Source organism: Gouania willdenowi, chromosome 6 (assembly GCF_900634775.1).
Source record: "Gouania willdenowi chromosome 6, fGouWil2.1, whole genome shotgun sequence".
NCBI classification, from domain to species: domain Eukaryota; kingdom Metazoa; phylum Chordata; class Actinopteri; order Blenniiformes; family Gobiesocidae; genus Gouania; species Gouania willdenowi.
Genome location: NC_041049.1, coordinates 33371743 through 33391148, shown reverse-complemented (window position 1 = coordinate 33391148; position 19406 = coordinate 33371743). Strand labels below are relative to the sequence as shown.

At 38.0% G+C, this 19406-nt stretch overlaps 1 protein-coding gene across 1 annotated transcript in view; it reads right to left on the bottom strand.

The window, feature by feature from the left end:
* Positions 1-638: 638 nt before the first annotated feature.
* plxnb2b (plexin b2b) overlaps positions 639-19406 on the bottom strand; it is a 275822-nt gene continuing 257054 nt past the window's right edge. Inside the window, exons 31-38 of the mRNA XM_028448556.1 lie at positions 16818-16902; positions 15556-15707; positions 12108-12268; positions 5911-6058; positions 5736-5800; positions 5573-5648; positions 4696-4770; positions 639-3543 (exon numbers count right to left, since the gene is read on the bottom strand). Of these exons, the coding sequence (XP_028304357.1) occupies positions 3439-3543; positions 4696-4770; positions 5573-5648; positions 5736-5800; positions 5911-6058; positions 12108-12268; positions 15556-15707; positions 16818-16902 (867 nt within the window). The 3' untranslated portion in view covers positions 639-3438. The remainder of the gene's footprint in view (positions 3544-4695; positions 4771-5572; positions 5649-5735; positions 5801-5910; positions 6059-12107; positions 12269-15555; positions 15708-16817; positions 16903-19406) is intronic.

Below are 19406 nucleotides of genomic sequence, written 5' to 3'. Positions count from 1 at the left end.
TTCAAAAGTTAAAAAAACTAATATGGTGCAAAATAATGCAATTTGTTAGGTATAGATCACATTTTTAAAAACAGTGTAGGATCCCTTTATAATTCTGGGGTATACAAACCAAGATTTGAGAACCACTGGCTCTATAAGAGGCTGTGCCTTGAGGCATTCTTACTGTTTCTGTAACAAACTCTATATAATTTTACGTATTGTTTATTAATTTGTGTATAAAACCTGCAGGGATACATTGAGCAGGCTCACAGGAGGCGAGATCCTCTAAATGTAAGACTACCTGTGGAGGGTTTATGAATGACTATGTAAATAAACATCTATCAGCTGAATCAATGATCCTCATGAATCATTCCTGGAGGTGACCAGTCAAATGAAGCAGATCGATGCTGTGAAAGTAAAATAAAAAACACAGAAGGTTTTAATGTCTCCAAGTTTATTTGGGGAGGAGTGTATGATGAAACGTGTGTAGGTGCTCTGTTCACACACACACAGAGAAAGAGTCTGTAATAAAGGCTCATTCTATACAAACAGATGGAGAGACACGCTTAGCTGTCTTTAATGGTCCTGTACTAGATACGAGTGAGTGTCCCACTTTTCTTTTTCACATCACATTCACGTCTCGACAACAGCACATTGCCACTTTTTTCTTTTTTTTTTGTCCCAGGATTTGATGCATAGGATTATACAGTTAGAGTACAGTATTTCAACCAGTTTACAAAGATTTATACCATATAGGAAAGGAGAAATAAAAATCATAACTGCACAGCAGTAAGAACGGTCATTTGTCGAGTATAGATAGTCCTTTATCGTACACACCATGGAATAGTTTAAAAACACAGGATGGGGAATGCACACCATTGGAATAATTTGGCGCTAGAATCAATCTACAGGGAACCCTTCGGACACCGATCAATCCGGAACTTGCCTAAATGACATTTTCAGGGTAACCCAAATGACATGGGCCACAGTCCTACGAAGCACAGAACAGATTCCCAAAGGAATTACACACGCCACAACTGCAACCATGAAAATAATCACACAAACATTTTCAGCCTGTTGGCACGCACTCGCACACAGCTGCAGCAGGCCACTACCCACAGAAATCCAAGTACATTGCTGTTTCTATATCACTATCATCATCATCATCATCATCACGTAGATCAGTGGTTCTCAACTGATTTGGCTACAGGACCCAGCTCACAACAACCTGTGACCTGATTCAAGGAAAATTACACAAAAATGAAATGCAGTTAGATGTAATACTTGCATCACAACATCACTGTTTATCACATACAAAATGAAACTTTGTAGACCACTGCTGAGAAAAGTCATGTTCTTTAAAAAAAATGGATACTTTAAATTCAAAGAGAGAAAAAAAATATATTTATATCTCATCAATAGTTAGATACTAAAAAACTCCCTGAAGAAAAGATAGTTGTCAAATTACTGCCTCCTACTGTTAAACGTAAGAATAAATGGCCATACATCTTTGAATCTTCTTCAAAATAAAAGCACAGAAACTTTCAATGCAAATGTCCACTTTTGGCTCCCAACCCAACAGTTGAGAACCTCTGACTTAGGGTACCATAGGAATAAGTTAGAAACAATATATATATATGTGTGTGTGTGTGTGTGTGTGTGTGTAATCCTATTCAATAAGGCACAATTTTGGTCAAAGAAAGGCTCTGAAAGAAGCATCTTTCCTCAGTGGAGACGAGCATCTGCAGTCAGTGTATATGAAGTCGGAGCCCCCCACACCCCCCGGTCTGTGACACTAAGGGTAGCTCGACTCGCCCAATGTTAAAGTTTCTCTCACTGATCAGACACAGATAGCACAACCACAAGTTAAGGGATGGAGCGCAACAAACAGAGAGGTGTTCAACCCTCTGTCCAACCCTGACGACCACTAAACATCATCACTGTTACAATTATTTACATGATTGGTCCCATACGAAGGCTAAACACTAAACTTTGCGCAAAAAGTACCAATAAGAGGCTATTTTATAGCTTTAAAGGAAGGCTTTCAAACTGCCGGCGTGTGGGCCACTTCAGGCTCTGTTTACAAATAGGCAATTGTTAATTGAATGATTGTTTGATGAAATGAATGACAAAAAAATACACAAATGTTATTTACTTTTAGGTAAATTGATAATATCTTAAGGTGTTTTGAAAACAATATTGACTAGAGGTGACAGCTTACCAGTGAAGTGTGCTTTAATTAAATTAATGACCGTTATATAATATTTTGAATTGTTTTGCAATAATTTGGAAATAACTACATATTAGCAATTGCTGTAAAATAGGTTTAAACTGCCTTTAATGTGTCAAGAGGGAATAGTGTTCAATGTTTATTAACCATGGATTGCGTTATTTTGTTTTTGTTATAAAAACTTCATATACTGTACCCAAGTCTTGTCTAATTTGCATTATTGCACTCTCAAATGTATTCTAAATGCTCAAACGTTAGCTCATATTTAATTCTGCAAAAATAATAAAGTTGTATGGTTTTTCAGGGATCTCTTTTAAAAATATATTGTTCAAATCACAAGAGGACAAAGTTATATGATATTGTTTTAACTTGTGTCAGCTAAAAACTCAGTTTTCTCAGATTGCATTATTTGTCTTTACATCATGTTTTGTTTTTTTTTTTGGTGCTCCAGCGGCACTTAAACTGTTTGAAAACAATGCTTTCAAGGCCCTTAGAGTATTTGGAAAAAAAAAAAAAATGGCATTAAAATCACCTTCAGAGATAAAGTATTGCTCAACTGATAAAAGTTTGAAATACACACAATGAGCTGATTTTGACTGGTAAAAGGACATTATTGCAGGGTGAATGCAAGCTAAGCTGCTTTTAAAAAAGTGGTGAAATGAAATGCTTTTGAATATAATCTAGTGAAATGTTGTCTGTGCTTTGGGAATGTTTCATGGCACTGTACACAAATAGGAGGCATTAACCGGCACCCCTTGGAGATCCACTTGGTCTTCGTCCTACAACTCATCAAGGGTACAGTGTGTTTGCCGGATTAAAACGATGGAAAGGCAACGCGTGTGTGCACACACGCACATTCCTACGCACACTCACGTCACGCACACAGGGCAATAAAAACACCATCTGCACCATGAGGTGATCTGTTTAAAAAGTCTTATAAAGCTTTCCACATAAAGACTGCACAATAAAAAAAAATATAGAATACAACTCTGAAAACCTTTTTCTACACATAGAGAGGAGCGGATTATCTGTTTATATCCTCCATGGATGCCACCAGACATTATGGGAGAAATATCCAGAAAAGCTTAAGTGAACGCGTTGACCTTCAAGGTTTGGCAAGTGAGCTTTAAGGCAAATCTACAACAGTGTAACGCATCGTTCTGCCTCCACCTTCTCGGTACACGCTTCATTTTGACTTTCAAAAGTAGTCACCAGTGACTTTTCCAAATTTAGAGGTCAGTCACTTTGTTTTCTAGAGCTGCAGCGATCTGCTGCAGCCGCAGAGTCAGCTGTTTGCTTTGGGCGGCCGGATCCTCGTCCAGCGATTCGATGATCTGAGAAGAGAAAGAAGGAGGAGTTGGTTTTTATTCTTACACCAATGCTGATGTCACATACTGTTGTTTGATGTTATTTCATTTTATTAAAAGGTATGTATGAGCAGTTGATTGATTAATTTTGTTTATTTGGATTATGCGTCAGTAAAGCAGATACCCAAGGTTGATTTTTGCCCATCCTGTACAGTCAATGAAATGGGTAGAACTCCAAATTAGATCTTCTCTAACCATGGGCTTAAAGATAGTTCTGCGATTATAAAGAACAATGAGTACGGTACACATTTATTGTCTGTATTGTTTGGGAAAGAATGTTTCTTTGTTTCATACCTTTTAGGTAATGTTATTTTTCAATATACACACTACTCAAAAGTTTTAGAAAACCCTAATTTCTCCAATTATTTATTGTAATTTAAGTCGTGCAAGTCCAATGAAAAGCTTGAAATGGCACAAAGCCAGAGGTTAATAAAATGCATTCATTTTACTCTGTATCCTACTGATGCTAAATAATGGAGGTCCATGGAGAAGATGTAGCCTTCTGACCCTTACTGATCTATGTCTGCTTTTGTCTTATTATGTTGGAGTCACATGCAATTTGGAAACAAAAATTAAAAAAATCACCAGATAACAAAAAAATTGGATAACAAAAAAACATGAAAACTACTAAATGCATAAAAATAAAATGCATTTATTTTAGTTAATTTGCAGTTTAAAGTTGTGAAAAGAAGAATATAACTTGAATTTATCAGAAAACATTACATAATATGACCAACAAAAACAAAAACACAGTGTTTGTTTTTCATTGATAAAGAAAAATAAAAATTAAATATATATAGTGTTTTTGAATATATTATGTTAAATACATGATTCAACCTATTTTGTAGACTCTAAATAATAATATAATGAAAATCTATTTTCTTCCTCATTTCTAATCTCCGTTTTTAAAGATTTTGTTTACTTCCTCTCTATGAGCTCACAGTGGGCGCCTAAAAATTCATCCCATGAGCAATTTTCCAGCCCACATCCCACAAAAATGCTTTCAATTACCATTTCATACAATCACTCCTCTGGCATATCAAAGGAGAAGTAATAAAGCAGTGTGCAGCAGTGCATTTAGTGGCAACATCGCCTTTAGGTGGAAGAAGAAGCTCTTACCCCGTCGTAGTATTTGCTGGCATACTGGTAGAGCTGATGGAGAGCCACCTGTGTGTTCAGCTTGTCTGTGTGAGACTAGAGAGCAGAGAAGACCGTTTACAGGTTAAAGAGCAGAAACAAGTGGAAGAAGTCGAGATGAAGCAGCTTTTTTTATTTTCATGGAAATGAAGTGATTTTTAAAACCTAAAGGTGAATTAATACTATTTGATCTAAAATAACTAAATAAGTATTTTTAAATCGCTAGTGTTTGGTGTTTAACTGGTTACCAACCTTAAATAGCATCTCTAGTTGTTATTCCTTTGTAATTTGTCAAGGAAGAAACATCTTACCAGGGGCCAAAAAACCCTAAACTTTCAATGAGGTTTAGAGTGGTCTGTAAAAGTCTACAGCAGTGGATTGAACCAGGAAAAGACATACACATTTTAGATATCCCAATATAAACTTCAAACAATGTGAAGACGTTAATAATGGTAAAAAACAATAACCTAGTTTATTCGTTAACACTTTACTTAAAGTTTTATACATAAAGGCTGACATTACCTGTCATTATTAAGACGTGACACCTGTCATTAGCATGAATAAGGTGTCATGAAGGCCGTCATTAAGTGTCGTTTGTTACCCTAACCCTTCTTTACCCCAACCCTAACCTTAACCCTAACTAACCCCACTAGATCCCTCCACCTAACCCCAAAAAATGCCAACATACAGTAGGTGTCATAATGTAGCAAACGACACTTAATGACAGCCTTCATGACACTTTATTCAAGCTAATGACAGATAACGACAGCTTAATCTCAGCCTTATGTATAAAACTTCAAGTAAAGTGTTGTCATTTATTTCATTAGAAGCTAATAAAAAGCCAAAATGTGTTTCTTACCCGTGACACCTCGGCTAAATGAGTGTTCATGTCCTGGTCGCTGACGGGAACCATCTGCCGTATACCTTTGTAGTAACTACACACAGACACACACACACAGACACGAGGAGATGTAGCTCAAAGCTGAAAGCAGATGAGGGAATAGAGTGTCCACAGTACTTACTCATCCACCATCTTCTTGTAGGTGGAGATCTCCTTTGCATAGAGGAGTTTGTTACTCGGAGAGTCCTACAAAAAGACCAAAAATAATGAGGCTGAAGATATATTGACCTATGACATGTCTTCCGCTCCCTTATTTCATCTTGAATCAGATTTCTTCCTTCTCGTCCTCCACTCACCCGACTAAGTTTGTGCTCACTCTTGGTGCAAGCATCCATGAAAGTCTGTGCAATGACTGAGAGGGATGCATCCACCACTTCAGTCACGTGGACATCAAAGGTGAAGTGCGGATTCTTTAGGATGTTCACCCAGAACCTCAGAGGCAGGCTGCATAGTTCAGAGTGCATAGAGAGAGATAGAGAGAGAGATGTTCAACGTGGCTCAATAGTCATTGGTGCGACCGCACCACAGTACAGTCTTTCCTGTAAGTGTCAATTTATTACCAACAGTATCCCTGACTGTAACCTTGTATTACTATTTCATATGATGTTGCAGACTAGAGTACATAGAACAAAAAAAACCAAAAACATTTGGTTTTGAGGGCCTTTACAATTTCATATAAAAAAACATCAGTAAGCAAAAATGGCCCTCCTTAATAGTAGAAATATGACTGTGTGCCTGGGTGAGGAGCTCAGAGTAGAGCTGATACTCCACAGCATGGGAGGAGTACTATTAATAGCAAACAAGACAGACACCTCAGAGTTGGACCAGGGATGGCAGGAATATTCAATCCGTGGTCCATGGTCCACAAGACCAGTGGTGGCCCAGCTAAAAAATCAGCAGAGGAAGAGCCAGAAATGTTGACCTTGCACTATGTTGCATGGTGTTGCAATTACTAAAAATGTCTTGTTTAAGCTCTGAAACACAAAATGTTAACTCATGTTTTAAACTCAGTGGCCCTCATTTATCAATCGTTCATACATTCAGATCAGTGGTAATCACGTGTTCAACCTTATTCAAGCTTCAGTATTTATCCATTCTGATGTGAGCGTACGCTGCAATGCTATGCTCTGTCTTAGAGAATGAGGTCCTATTTCCTCCGTACAGGACTTTACTGTGGGCTGTACAGAGGAAATAGGACCTCATTCATGCTTTTAAATGCAAAAACTTCCCTCAATTTTAACAAATGCACTTTTGCTTTGCAATCACCACCAGGAAGTTCCACGATACTACGTGATGCGCAGCATGAACAAAACACACAAAATCTTGTTTCCCCACACGTGAAATTAAAGAGTCTATTTTGTGTCATTGTCACGTACTTTGTGAGACTGGGCTGAAAAATAACGAGAAAAATATTTAATTTATATAGCTGGATTATACACAGGTTAATTGGCACTTGCAAAGATAACCAAAATTATTCTTAATTATTTTGATAAAAAAAACAAAAAGAGTGGAAAAGCATTATCGCTTGTTGCATTTGTAATGCATTCATCGGGGAGTGTTTGGAGTACTGACTTTTGGACATTTCAAGCCAGTTGTACAAAATAAAAACACTTGCCTAAAATATGCCAGTTTTTTTCGCAAACTCTCAGTTTCCCTAACCACTGCCAAAAATCCTGCCATCTGGGACAGAAAGCATGCAAAATTCACACTGCGTTGGAAACATCTCCTGGGAAGACTGAAGCGAGAACACAATGGAAGCATAAAAATAGCAATGTTGCCATAATCACAGAATAAAATTATCTTGGGACATAATTACCATGTTTGTTTGTTGTTCTGCGTTGTACACACATTCATATTTAATACACGGTTGGTCCTCAGTTGGTTTGATAAACAGAGAGCATGGATGCAGAATGCAATGTGGAGTCTAGAAGGTAATTAAATCACTCATCTCTGGTCCTTGTGTTGGGGCCCTCCTGCCAGCCCTGCGTCAGTCGCTGGCATCTACATGCAACACAGCATCTTGTACCCCGGGGCCCCAGACGACGTGACTAATTTATGCACTAAAATGCCACATGGGAGCGTAGGAGAGAGGAGTGCAAACGCAAAACAAGTGAGCTGAAACTGCATTTGTATTCATCCCAGATTAGAAAAAAGTTAGTCTGATTTCTTCAGAGTTACTGTACCTCAGACTGTTGGAGCTACAGTACAGGAATTCACAGGCCTGTTATCACTATTATATACAAGGAATCAAAAATGATTGTTGTATATGGTGATGAGGGCTTAGAAGTCTATGCACAGCAGCAGATATAGACTTTAGCTGAAGGTGATGTGTGCTAAGAGATGTGTTTGAAATGGCATACTCAAAGAGTATATACTGTCTACAATATACTATAAGTATGATTAGAATTATGATGACCGATGAGGACCGTTCCCACTGAAGTACACTTCCAGGTTTTCCAATATGCATTTTGAACATACAACAACAAAAACCTGAAGCACACTGAGGCTAAATATCTCTGTTGATTTTTCATCTTTGAAAGTTCTGAAAACATTTTAAGCGAGAAAGTGACAAAGTAGAGTATCAACATGTGGTCATTTGATCCATAAAACTCACAGGAACGCACTTCATTATGACATTTCTGAGATTTTCAAAGACCTACCATTGTGCTACTGACTAAATATTTCATTAACTTCAAAACAAGAGCTCTATTTACAAAAGAGTTAAAAGATGCTTTTGTTTTGAAAACAGGATGTTTGATTTTTAGCTTCAAGCCGGTCCCAAAACAATTCTACATTCTGCTTGCAATGCATCATGGGGTGGTTAAGTAAGACTAGTGTGCCCACTGTGCATACTTGTCCCCATATAGTATACATCTGGGTATTTGTCACATACTCAATCTGTTCATAGTATCTAATGTGAGCACAGAATTAGTATAAGTCAGTGGTGTCGGACTCCAGTCCTTGAGGGCCAGAATCCTGAGAATTTTAGATTTGTCCCTGCTCCAACACACCTGAATCAAATGAATGGCTCGATATCATGCTTTTGCAGAGCTTGATGAAAACACATTGGTTTCAACCAGGTGTGTTGGAGCAGGGACACATCTAAAAGTCTCAAAAATCCGGCCCTCGAGGGCTGGAGTCCCGCACCCCTGGTATAAGTACTAGGTTAGTATGCCATTTCAAAAAACAGTAAGCCATTGTCTTCTCTATATACTGTATACTCGGCCCAGTCTCACAAAATTCGTGACAATGACACAAAATGAACTTTGACTAATTTTGCGTGCTTTGCAACATGATTTCTTTGTATTTCACATGTTGCGTGTTTTGTCATGCTGTGCGTCACAAAATGTTGAGTTTCCTGGTGGCGACTACAAAGCAACACATCATTTTAATGAGAGATGGTCATTATTATTGACCACCGTTTTTGACCGATGTTAGGCATAAATGTAATATTGGTCAACATCATAATTGACTTTTCAATATCAGTGGATCTCAACGTCGACTGATATTACATTTTATGCCTAATATTGGTTAGGGTTTAGGGAGCTGACTTGTAACCAGGTTTGAATCCAATTTGGGTGATCGCTGTGGGATGTTGACCACGTCCCTTCATCCTAACTGCTCATGTTGTACCTCGCTTAGATAAAAACATCTACTAAAGGAATTTGTAGTTCTTGTGTAATAATATCACACATCCCTTATTAAAATGTTGGTTTTTATGTGTTCTTTGACACAACATATTAAAAAACTAATATGTCACTTTTGCCATTACTAAAATATTCTTATTTTGCAAGGAAGGTTTATTTGTGGAATACACCACATTAAAGGTAAGCTTAACCTGTTATTTCTATGAAGATATATATATATATATATATATATATATATATAAATATAATGTGACTTAAATTTGGACAGGGGAGGGAGTATATGTTTATATTGGTATCAGTTAATATCAGAAACATAGTGTTGGAGAATATCACCACATTGGCTATCAGTAAAAAGCTAATATCAAAAATCCCTAATTTTAGAGTTTTCAATTTAACAACAACACTTACCCTAACCATAATCCAAACCCTGAATGAAGTGTTGTAATAAGCTGGATTTGATGGAAATAACCAATCAAAACACATTCGCGGCGAGAAATAAAAATGGCGGATTGCTCAAAGTGTTAGGCCTGGAGTCAATGTCCTAATTTGGCAGTTCCGCTGCAAATACTGTGACGTAATAGTTCAAAAAACGTAATATAGAATAGAAAAATCGAAACAGATTGAAAAATATGACCAAAACAGAATATAAAGACATCTACGGAGCACCTGAAGAGACTAATTTGATTTTTTCTGTACTTCTAAACACTCAAATATAAATAAATATACAACAAAATGCATTTAAGGGCTAAAAAAGTGGATTTAGCATGATATGTCCCCTTTAATGGATTATTTGGTTCTAGTTTGTACATTTTGTCATTTAATGTGTTTCCAATACAGTGGTATATCTAGAGCAGGTTCTCAACATTTGGGGTCACCAGACACTGGGAGGGGGTCACCAGATGCCTTAAAATAAACTAAGAATATATTTGAACAATCTGAGCCCATTTTTGCTTATTTTTACCCTTTTTCTGCAACTACACCCAACTTGCCATACTTTATTAATATTAATAATAATAATAATAGTAATGCATTGGATTATATATAGCACTTTACAATAATGTAGATTATTCTTTCACTCTACACACAGTGGTGGTAAGCTACTACTGCAGCCACAGCTGCCCTGTGGCAGACTGACAGAAGCGGGGCTTCCATGGTGTGCCATCAGCCCCTCTGACCACCACCAACACTCAATCACTACATTCATACTAGGCAATGTGGGTAAAGTGCCTTAATTCTTCTGCTCCTCCACGTAGATGGTCACGTTTTCTCTGCTCCCTCTTTCCCACACTTATCTGTCATTGCTGCTGTTGCTTATGAATCTAATAGGAGCCTCTCTTTGCATCTCTATCCAAAACCAGAATTATGGAATTGATCAGTTGGTCTCTCAATGCAATGGACAAAAAGAACGGGCAGTAGTGAAGCGCCCTCAAGGGGCTGCAAGCACCACCCCCCAGCGGCTGGCAATCCATTCCTTTTCTCCAACCCAACCCTTCGGTTATTGGACGACCCACTCTACCACTGAGCCAGAGTCGTTTTTGCTACATTACTCCGATTTCACTTCTCCATCACATTTCAATGCCTTTGCTGCACATTTTTTTCCACTTTCAAGATATTTTCGGCACTTATAAACCCTTTCCACCACTTTTCCCACCTAATGTCGCATATGTTGACCCAATACAGGGTTCCCACACTTTTTTCACAATGATTTTTAAAAACTTTTCTAAAACTTTTCCAAAAATATTTTACCAAATTTCCATGACGTAGTTCCAAAATGCTAAGATCTGTTTTTGGTGTATTCATTTCCTGATTTTTAGTGTACGCTACTTCAAGTACGCATCACTTTCACTTTGATAAAACGCTGAACATCTTTGGGGTTTAACATATTTTAAACATTAAAATAAAATAAGCTATATTTCCAAAACTTTTCCAAAACAGTTCAAATATTCCATTACTTTTCAAGACTGGAAAATCAGGTTTTCAAATTCCATAACCTTTCCATGACTGTGGGGACCCTGCCATTATTGTCACTTTCAACCTCTTTTCACCATATTTTATCCTTATTTTGCAGTTTTTAGCCAATTTTTGTGGAATTTAAAAACTAATTTCACCACATTTTCTACCATTTTTAATCACTTTTAACCCATTTTATTTCTGATAAAAACAATAATTTACATCTTTAAGAATACTATATACTATGCTGCAAATAATAATAAACTTCCTGGATCACAGTGGATATAATTCAGTTCAATAGATAAATGTGGTTATTACAGATTTATAGAACATTGGACCATCATGTTGCTGACTTTATGGATGGCCCCAAAAAGCTCTCCCCTTTATTCCCCCTTATAGATGACCCTGTCTCCACATGACTGTTCAACAATATTCATGTCTGTGTTCAACCACCTTCAGGTATAGTGGGGGTCCCTGGTACCTTTATTTTGGGCATCGTGGGCTGAAGAGGTTGATCTAGAGTACTAAGTGCCACAGCAGACATGACCTCCACATGTGTGGGAACATCCAGCTACCTCAGCCCAGCACTCTGCCAAGATCTCCCAGGTTTAGTTTTTTTTAGCTATTTTCTTAAAAATCTATAGAATTTCAAAGATCTGTTATCGGATCCTTTAGAAAGAATCCGTATCGGTATATCACAACTTTGTCTCATCTGAAACCAGTCCGCCCATTCTCTTCTAAACCAAGGTCCCAAGTCTGAAATACTGAGTCACATTTTTTCCCGCATTCTGATGCTTGGTAACTACTGTACATTAGACAAACCTTTTACTTGGCTGGTTCAGGTTTTAAATGCACTGAGTAAAGTGCTGTGAATATGTTATTCTCCTTTTCCTTACCTGTTGGTTTTCCAAATGTGGATGGTCTCCTCATCAACATTGTTGTGTTTCAGTGCTTGCTCATCTAAGAAGTCAAAGAAATATTTGACGGCGGGAGGGACGACGGCTCCGGAGCATAGTACGCTGCGGAAAAAGTCGTCCACAAACTGCTGCAGCGTTCCCTAAAGACATTGAAAGCAGAGCAGTCAGGAAAGTCAAATACACTAAAAAAAGTAGAGATGATCTGCATCAGGTTTTAGCTTTACAGCTAATTAACATCTGCAGACCCTGAAGCAGGTCACAAACAAAAGGAAGAGTTAAAAAGAGCCGATAAAAAAATGGAAAGAGGCAGCCTTTAAAATCTTACATCACACCTTAAGAGCAGGTATAAAATAACAATTCACAGTCAGTACAAACTCAACAGCCTGCAATAAAATAAACTTTAAAGTAAGTCTGGGCGATATATCAAGATTCAAGATATACCAAGTATTCTGTTTTGGTGACATAAGAAATTAGAATATTGCCTATATCAATATATATCTACCTATAAAAGGGAGGTCTGTGTGTGTGTGGAGCAAATATCTGCCCGACGCGGTGCGAGTTCGACCTGAAACTCGGTCAACGGGTTCCAAATACTCTGGGTGTGTGCATCTGTTATTTTGGAGTAATTTGGTCATTTCAAAATGTTTATTTTAATTTTATTTCACTTCTGGACGGCCCCGAAATGAAACCTATTCAACTTTTGACCTCAGGGTGTGAGGGGGCGCTAGCGCACCATCTATATCTATTTCACTACACAGCTCCCCACGCAAGCAAGAGTCACATGTGCGGCCACTCCTCCTCCACCTCTTCCTGTGCCGTGCTATTGTTAGCGTCTCAAACACGGGAGCTCTTTGAATAGATTGTTTGAAACCGTCAGCCACTGGTGAGTCTTTTGCAGACACGTTTCCCATTGTTTAAACCATATAACTGTTGTTCAATAACGCACTGTTTCACTAGAGTCGGTATTGAACTCAACCCGTTCAATACTTCATCTGGAAAACTGCAGATTCTCTGTGATGCCGTGCATGGAAGCTAAGCTCTGACCACTCGGTTCAAAGGTAAAACATGATTTTTGTTTTTTTTAAAAAGACAGCCGAATTGTAGATAATACTTTAATTTACTTACTCACTCATGTAGTTTGGAGTTTTACGTTCTGTTTTGCGCAGTTTCGTTGTTTTTCTGATGGGCGCTACAATGTCTATGGAGTTTGGTTATCAGCGTCTCAAACATTACACACAGTATTTATTTATTTATTTATAATAAAAATATCCTAAATGAGTAAAGTAAAAAACAAAAAAATGCACAAAAAGACAACAGAAAGAATAAAAAATACACATGACTCCAAAAAATATACATGACAGAAAAATACAATGCGGGTGCACGGAGGAGATGGATGTAGACACACGCACACGCACACACACAGTATTTATAATAAAAATATGCTAAATGTGTAAAATAAAACAAAAAACTAAACAATATTTATACAAAAAGTACGCACAATTGCAACAGAAATGCACAAAAATACACAAACTTAAATATTTATACAAAAAAATACACAAAATGACAACAGAATCACACTACAATGGCAACAAAAAACTATAATTATACAAAAACACAACAGAAAGATACACAAATACACATAATGACTCCAAAAAACATACATTACAGAAAAATACACCAAACCAAAAAATATAAAAGGGAGTTAAAAAAAAAAAACAACAAACATATTTATCATGTTCATGTCCCATAGAATTAAACCAGGGAAATCGCACACAATGTTTTATTTTGCACCCGCAAATAAACCCTTTAGAACACTAGAGTACAGAGTATGTCCAGCTCTTTGTACATCCAATCTTCAAACATATACTCATTTGGCCATAATTAACTCTACTGAAGCTCCCACATGAATGCAGACTTCCGACGGGCACTGTACTAGTATATTAAATACAGCTTATTTTATTTTAAAATATTTTTTTTTCTTAATTCTCAGCATGAAAAGCACAATTAGATGGGTTTCTGATTGCGTCCTAACCCCTGATCTTTGTGTGTTAAACTCAAGGCCCAGGGGCCAAATTAGGCCCTTTAGAGCATCCAATCCAGCCTGCAGGAGAAAGTAAAAATCTCAGCGAAAACATGAATCAATGTGTAAGTTATAAATGGTTGTCAGTATCTCCAAATTCAATGAAACTCCAAAATATTCACAGGGGTCACATTTTTCCAGTGCTTTAATCGCATGACAGCATTTTTAATCGCAAGATGTGGAATTTGTTTTTCCAAAATCCTCCAATTTCTCTCAAACAATCTCCAAAGATCCCCTTAAAAACAACACTAAAATTGGTCACAAAAATCTAGGAAATTTGAGCGAAGATCATGCAGGGACTGATATCTGTTATTTCTTGCCTGGATGTTGTCGGTGCCTTGCAAAGTAGGGCACAAAAGTGTTGAAATAGCTTTTTCCCCCCACTTACGATAAAACTGATCCGTATCGGCCCCTGAGCAAAATAGTGGTACGTGCACCCCTAGGGGTATGCGATGGCTCTACCAGGAGTACTTGACAGAGAGGGTGGGAAATTAATAAATGAAAGCATGAAAAATATCGGGGTTTATAATGTTTATTTTTAGTTAAAAATGATAATCATAATAATAATGAAGGAAATGATCAGAATGATTAGCACATGAACGGAAAATACAAGTGTCAATCTTGGTCCCGGAAATAACAAAAACTATAGAAATAAATCCATTTATGAGACACTAAGTGGTCTGGATCTCTTGGTTTGGGACCTCATTTTGTTGTAAAAAATTTCTGGCGACACTAGAGACAATTTTTTTTTGGTAATACTGTATTACAAATATAGAGCAGCCAGGATTAGTGACAAGTTGTACCAACTCAGATATTTTTTATACTGACTTTTATTTGAATTATTTATTATATCTAAATTGATTTATATATGACAAAGTGAAAATATAGAATACAGTTGTTTAAGATAACATGTGAAAAGAATAATTATAGAAAATGTAAAAAAGTATTTTTAAGTCTCAATTACTTGACATTTCACTGAAATGATTTCAGACGACCCCATTTAAACTTCAGGTGACCCAAAGGTTGAAAAACACTGCACTAAATACTGTTTCATTCCACTTCTTTACAAAATGAATTTCTTTTAAATGTGTGTTATCACTCACTTATTCCATCATTATACTTTATCGTTAAGTGTTTAGTGCTGGTTTCTGGACTGAAAGTTTAATTATGATTTTCAACAATTTCTTGGTGAAAAGGTTATGCTTGGGATACATTCATAATTGTGCATCTTTAGCACCATGCAGAAATAATTCTCCTTCAAAATAAAAGCAGTGACTTTTAAAATATTTTTCATTTAAAACAACAAAAGCAAAAAGTAATGAATGGGTGAAAGCAGCCATGTCATACCTTGACAGAGAGAAGTCGTGTCAGGTAGATCTCTGTAATGGCTTTGGTCATGGACTTGTCCTTTATGCTTCCCCGTTTCGATTTGATCTCATCCAGTTCGTCTGCCGGTCGCACCAAGTGGAAAACTTTATCATCCTCTAACAAAGCATTTCCTGTTTGGGAAAGACACCGAACTAAGTCCTGGTACCTTCACTTATTTATTCATGCACAACTCATTCAGCAGAGTAATGGGAAGACACTGAGCGAATATGAATAACAAAGTAACCACAGAGGACCCACTGTTTACAAGCACACACACAAAAAAGGAGATCAAAGTGCTAACTATTTCAGCATAATCTTAAAGTGTCATACATAAACAGAGGTGTATTACCATCTTCAATGAGACTAATAAAAGCCTGGGAGAAACAAGACAAAGGAGCACAGATTCATCACTGATGTGCTCAGTTAGGCTAAACTCTTCAAAAGTTTCAGAAAAACAAAAACAAATCCCAATTTTCCAAATTTTTGTTTCATGCCTTATCAAAATTAGCTTTTTAACATATTTAGTTTAAGATTCTTTATCCCTCATCCAAAAGAGACGTGTTTAGATGGAAAAAAAGTTACATATACTATTTGATTGACGTGCTTTTTTGGAACGGAATCAGTAATGCATAGTCTTTTTTTGCAAGAAAATACAGAAATGTCTTTCACTCCTGAGTATTTTAATAAAATAAAAAAAATAAAAACATTTGCAAGCAGACATTCTCATTAAAACTCAATACAAATCTGCATCTGGAAGAACAAATGATTTATTTTTTGTCCAGGGTGTACCCCCCTATAGTGCCCAATGACAGCTGGAAGTAAGCTGCGACCCGTCGGTTGGCAAATTGATGGCTGTCAACACTAACAGTACCTTATAGTGGAAGCAAGTAAGTTTCACTGTGCACACTACACTAGCCTCAGTAGCAGTATTACACACATTTTGTACAATTTTTAGTATTACACCTGACAAATACCCCAATTTACAAAAAACTAAAAAATAACACTAAAACTAGCAAAAACTCAACCCAAAAAGTAAGCACTTTCAAAAAATAAAAACTAATAAAAACCAGCAAATCTGTTCTAAAAAAACTAATACAAAATAACTGAATTTAAACATAAAAAGTTAAAACGAAATAAGAACTAAAACTAATGGAAAAATCCCAAACTATTATAACCTTGTCTGTTGTTAGGCTCAGTGAAATGACAATGTTTCTTGTGTCTATAGTGTTTCCAATACATACTCTCTTCATGGTTTTCCTGGTTCTGGTCGTAGTTTTGCTGAGTGTGGAGGACTTTGGACAAAACCAATGTGGCGTTGTCTCGTACCTAAAACAAATAGCAGTCCTCGGTTAGACAGTAACACAACTTCACAGTTAGTTTTTAATGCAGTTTGATTTTTACTGGAGTCTTTATGGACAATTTACCCTGGTGCCCACCCATTATTAACACTACTAACACAGTGAATAGAACTACTTCAACACAGCTGGTTATTCCAATGATCAACTGCAGCTTGGATGAATTAAGTGCAGCTTTTAAGAGAGCAAGAGTGGATTCATGTTGGCAAGGAGGAGGGAATTTGTTGGTGACCTTTATATTCTAAGGATCAATTTTCCTTCAAGAAGATGTTTGGTGTCAGTAGCTCACCAAAACAAACAAGGACCAGACACCTTCCACATGCTGGTGGATGGAGAGATTCAAGAATACTGAGAATAGTGTTCTTGACTTCCAAACATCTGTGTTGTAAACATTAGAGGTTAGGGGCCTCATTTAAAAAGCTTGCTATGTACAAAACGGGGTCTGATTGCTGCACAAATTTCACGGGCAAATGTGATAAAATACATGTGCAAACCTGTAAGCCCTTTGCTTACCTACACCCCAACCCCAAAATCATTGTCCACAAACATTTTGGAGCTTGATGGTGAGGTGATAAATTAAAATGCCATCACATACCAAGACTGCAGTGTTATAAATGTATGTCTTTGTGTGCAAATAGGATTATATTCAGGCTCCTAGTGAACTATGTTAATGTACTTGAACTGTAAAAATATGCACAATATTAAATTCAAATCTCACTAATTTAGTGCACAGTGAACTGGTTTAACACATGATTTATTCATTCTGACACACAGCATTGTTGGAAAAAGACTGCAGACATGTGCTGCGTGTGATCCTTGGTCAGTAAATAAGCACAGCTGAAATTCTCACCATTGGGATGGGACAAAACACTGAGGGGCGAATTCACTAAGATCTGAAATAAAGGGCAGAAATTCGGTTGCTTCCCTAAATCCTTTAGTGATGCAGTTTCCTCATCTGCTGTGCAAAATGCACTAAGATTCCAGCAATGATTAGTGCACATGCAGAACTGGTGCAGACCGCCCTTATTTAAACGAGTGTTTTGTACGTGTTAAAAATTTGAAGCAGCAGAATTGGAGGTGTTTGTAGAGGAAACGAATAAAAAAAAAAATGGATGAATTACAGCAGATAGATAGATATTCTTTATTCATCCTGTAGTGGAGAAATGTGTGTGGATGTGACTGTAAGTGACGAATGGGTGCATGCGCGCGGCAGATTGCATGCGTGTGTGAGACAGTGACTCAAGGAGGAGTGATGTGTGTGGGTGATTACGTGTGAATACTATCACCGCAAACAGTCAAAGGTCAACGCAACAAGAAGTGTAATCTTTTTTAGACAGCAATGCATGTTTTGTTATTGCAATTAAATAAATGAATTTATTTTATTGCGTAATTGTGACCATCACCAGCCCTCCCTAAGGAAGGGTAAGAAACACTTTATTAAAGGGAGAATATATAAAGAGAGGGCAGTGTTACACCTGGGTGAAGGGGTGGGGGGGAGGTGAAGGGGGAAGGGAGCAGGGAGGTGGAAAAATGGAAGGGTGGAGAAAAGTTGATTATTGTAAAGTGAGAGTGAGATGTGAAGCACCGAGGAGCCGAAGACCTAGCGCACCCCGCCACCGACCCCAACCCCCAACCCCAAGGCCCCCCACCAACATCCACCCCACCACCCCTGCACCCAATCCCCCGAGGGGAGGGCCCAGAGAGCCCCCCGCCCGAGACCCCAGCAGAGGGGCCAAGGCCCACGCCCAGCAGACGGCCAGAGCCGCGACGAACAGGCAGCCGGCGAGCACACGCCAGCGGGCCCAGAGCCAGCAGGGACTGGACCCCAGGTCAGAAGGACCCAGAACAGAAGCAGCACCGGGAACAGCCCGCCAAGGACAATGACCACACCCCCGGCTGCCCTGGGCAACGAGAGGACACTGCACGCCGCACCGCCAGCCCCCCGACCTAGCCCCCCAGAGCGCCCCAAGTCACCTTTTTTTTTTGATACCGCCAGCGCGATGCGCCTTAGTTATTGCTAAAGTCCCCCCTGACTGACAATGCCTTGTCTGAAACTAGAACACGCAGCTAAACTAAGTTCATTATCATCATGACAGCCTTTAAAATAAAAACAATGGAGGGTACAGAAAGATAGCATGTCAGAATCTTAAGGGAAAATGTCGCCACATTAATCCTACCAACGTCTTGTGACATTTTATTTCAAGATCTCATCGTGCGAGACATCGTCCCACGTGACAGTGGCTATCAAGAGGCTGCATAGCATGGACATAGTGTGCTTTAATGAGGCCCAATGATGGACTCACAGCTACCTCCCGACACGGAGGGTTTCAAACAGAGCGCAAGGCTCAGTGAAGGTGTCACATAGCATTTGAATAAGAAATCCCACATTACTGATCACAGTATGTATCGTGGGGGTTTAGATGAATGAGACAGAGACAAACTTTAGGATTGTACTGTAGGTCAGATGCAAATGCT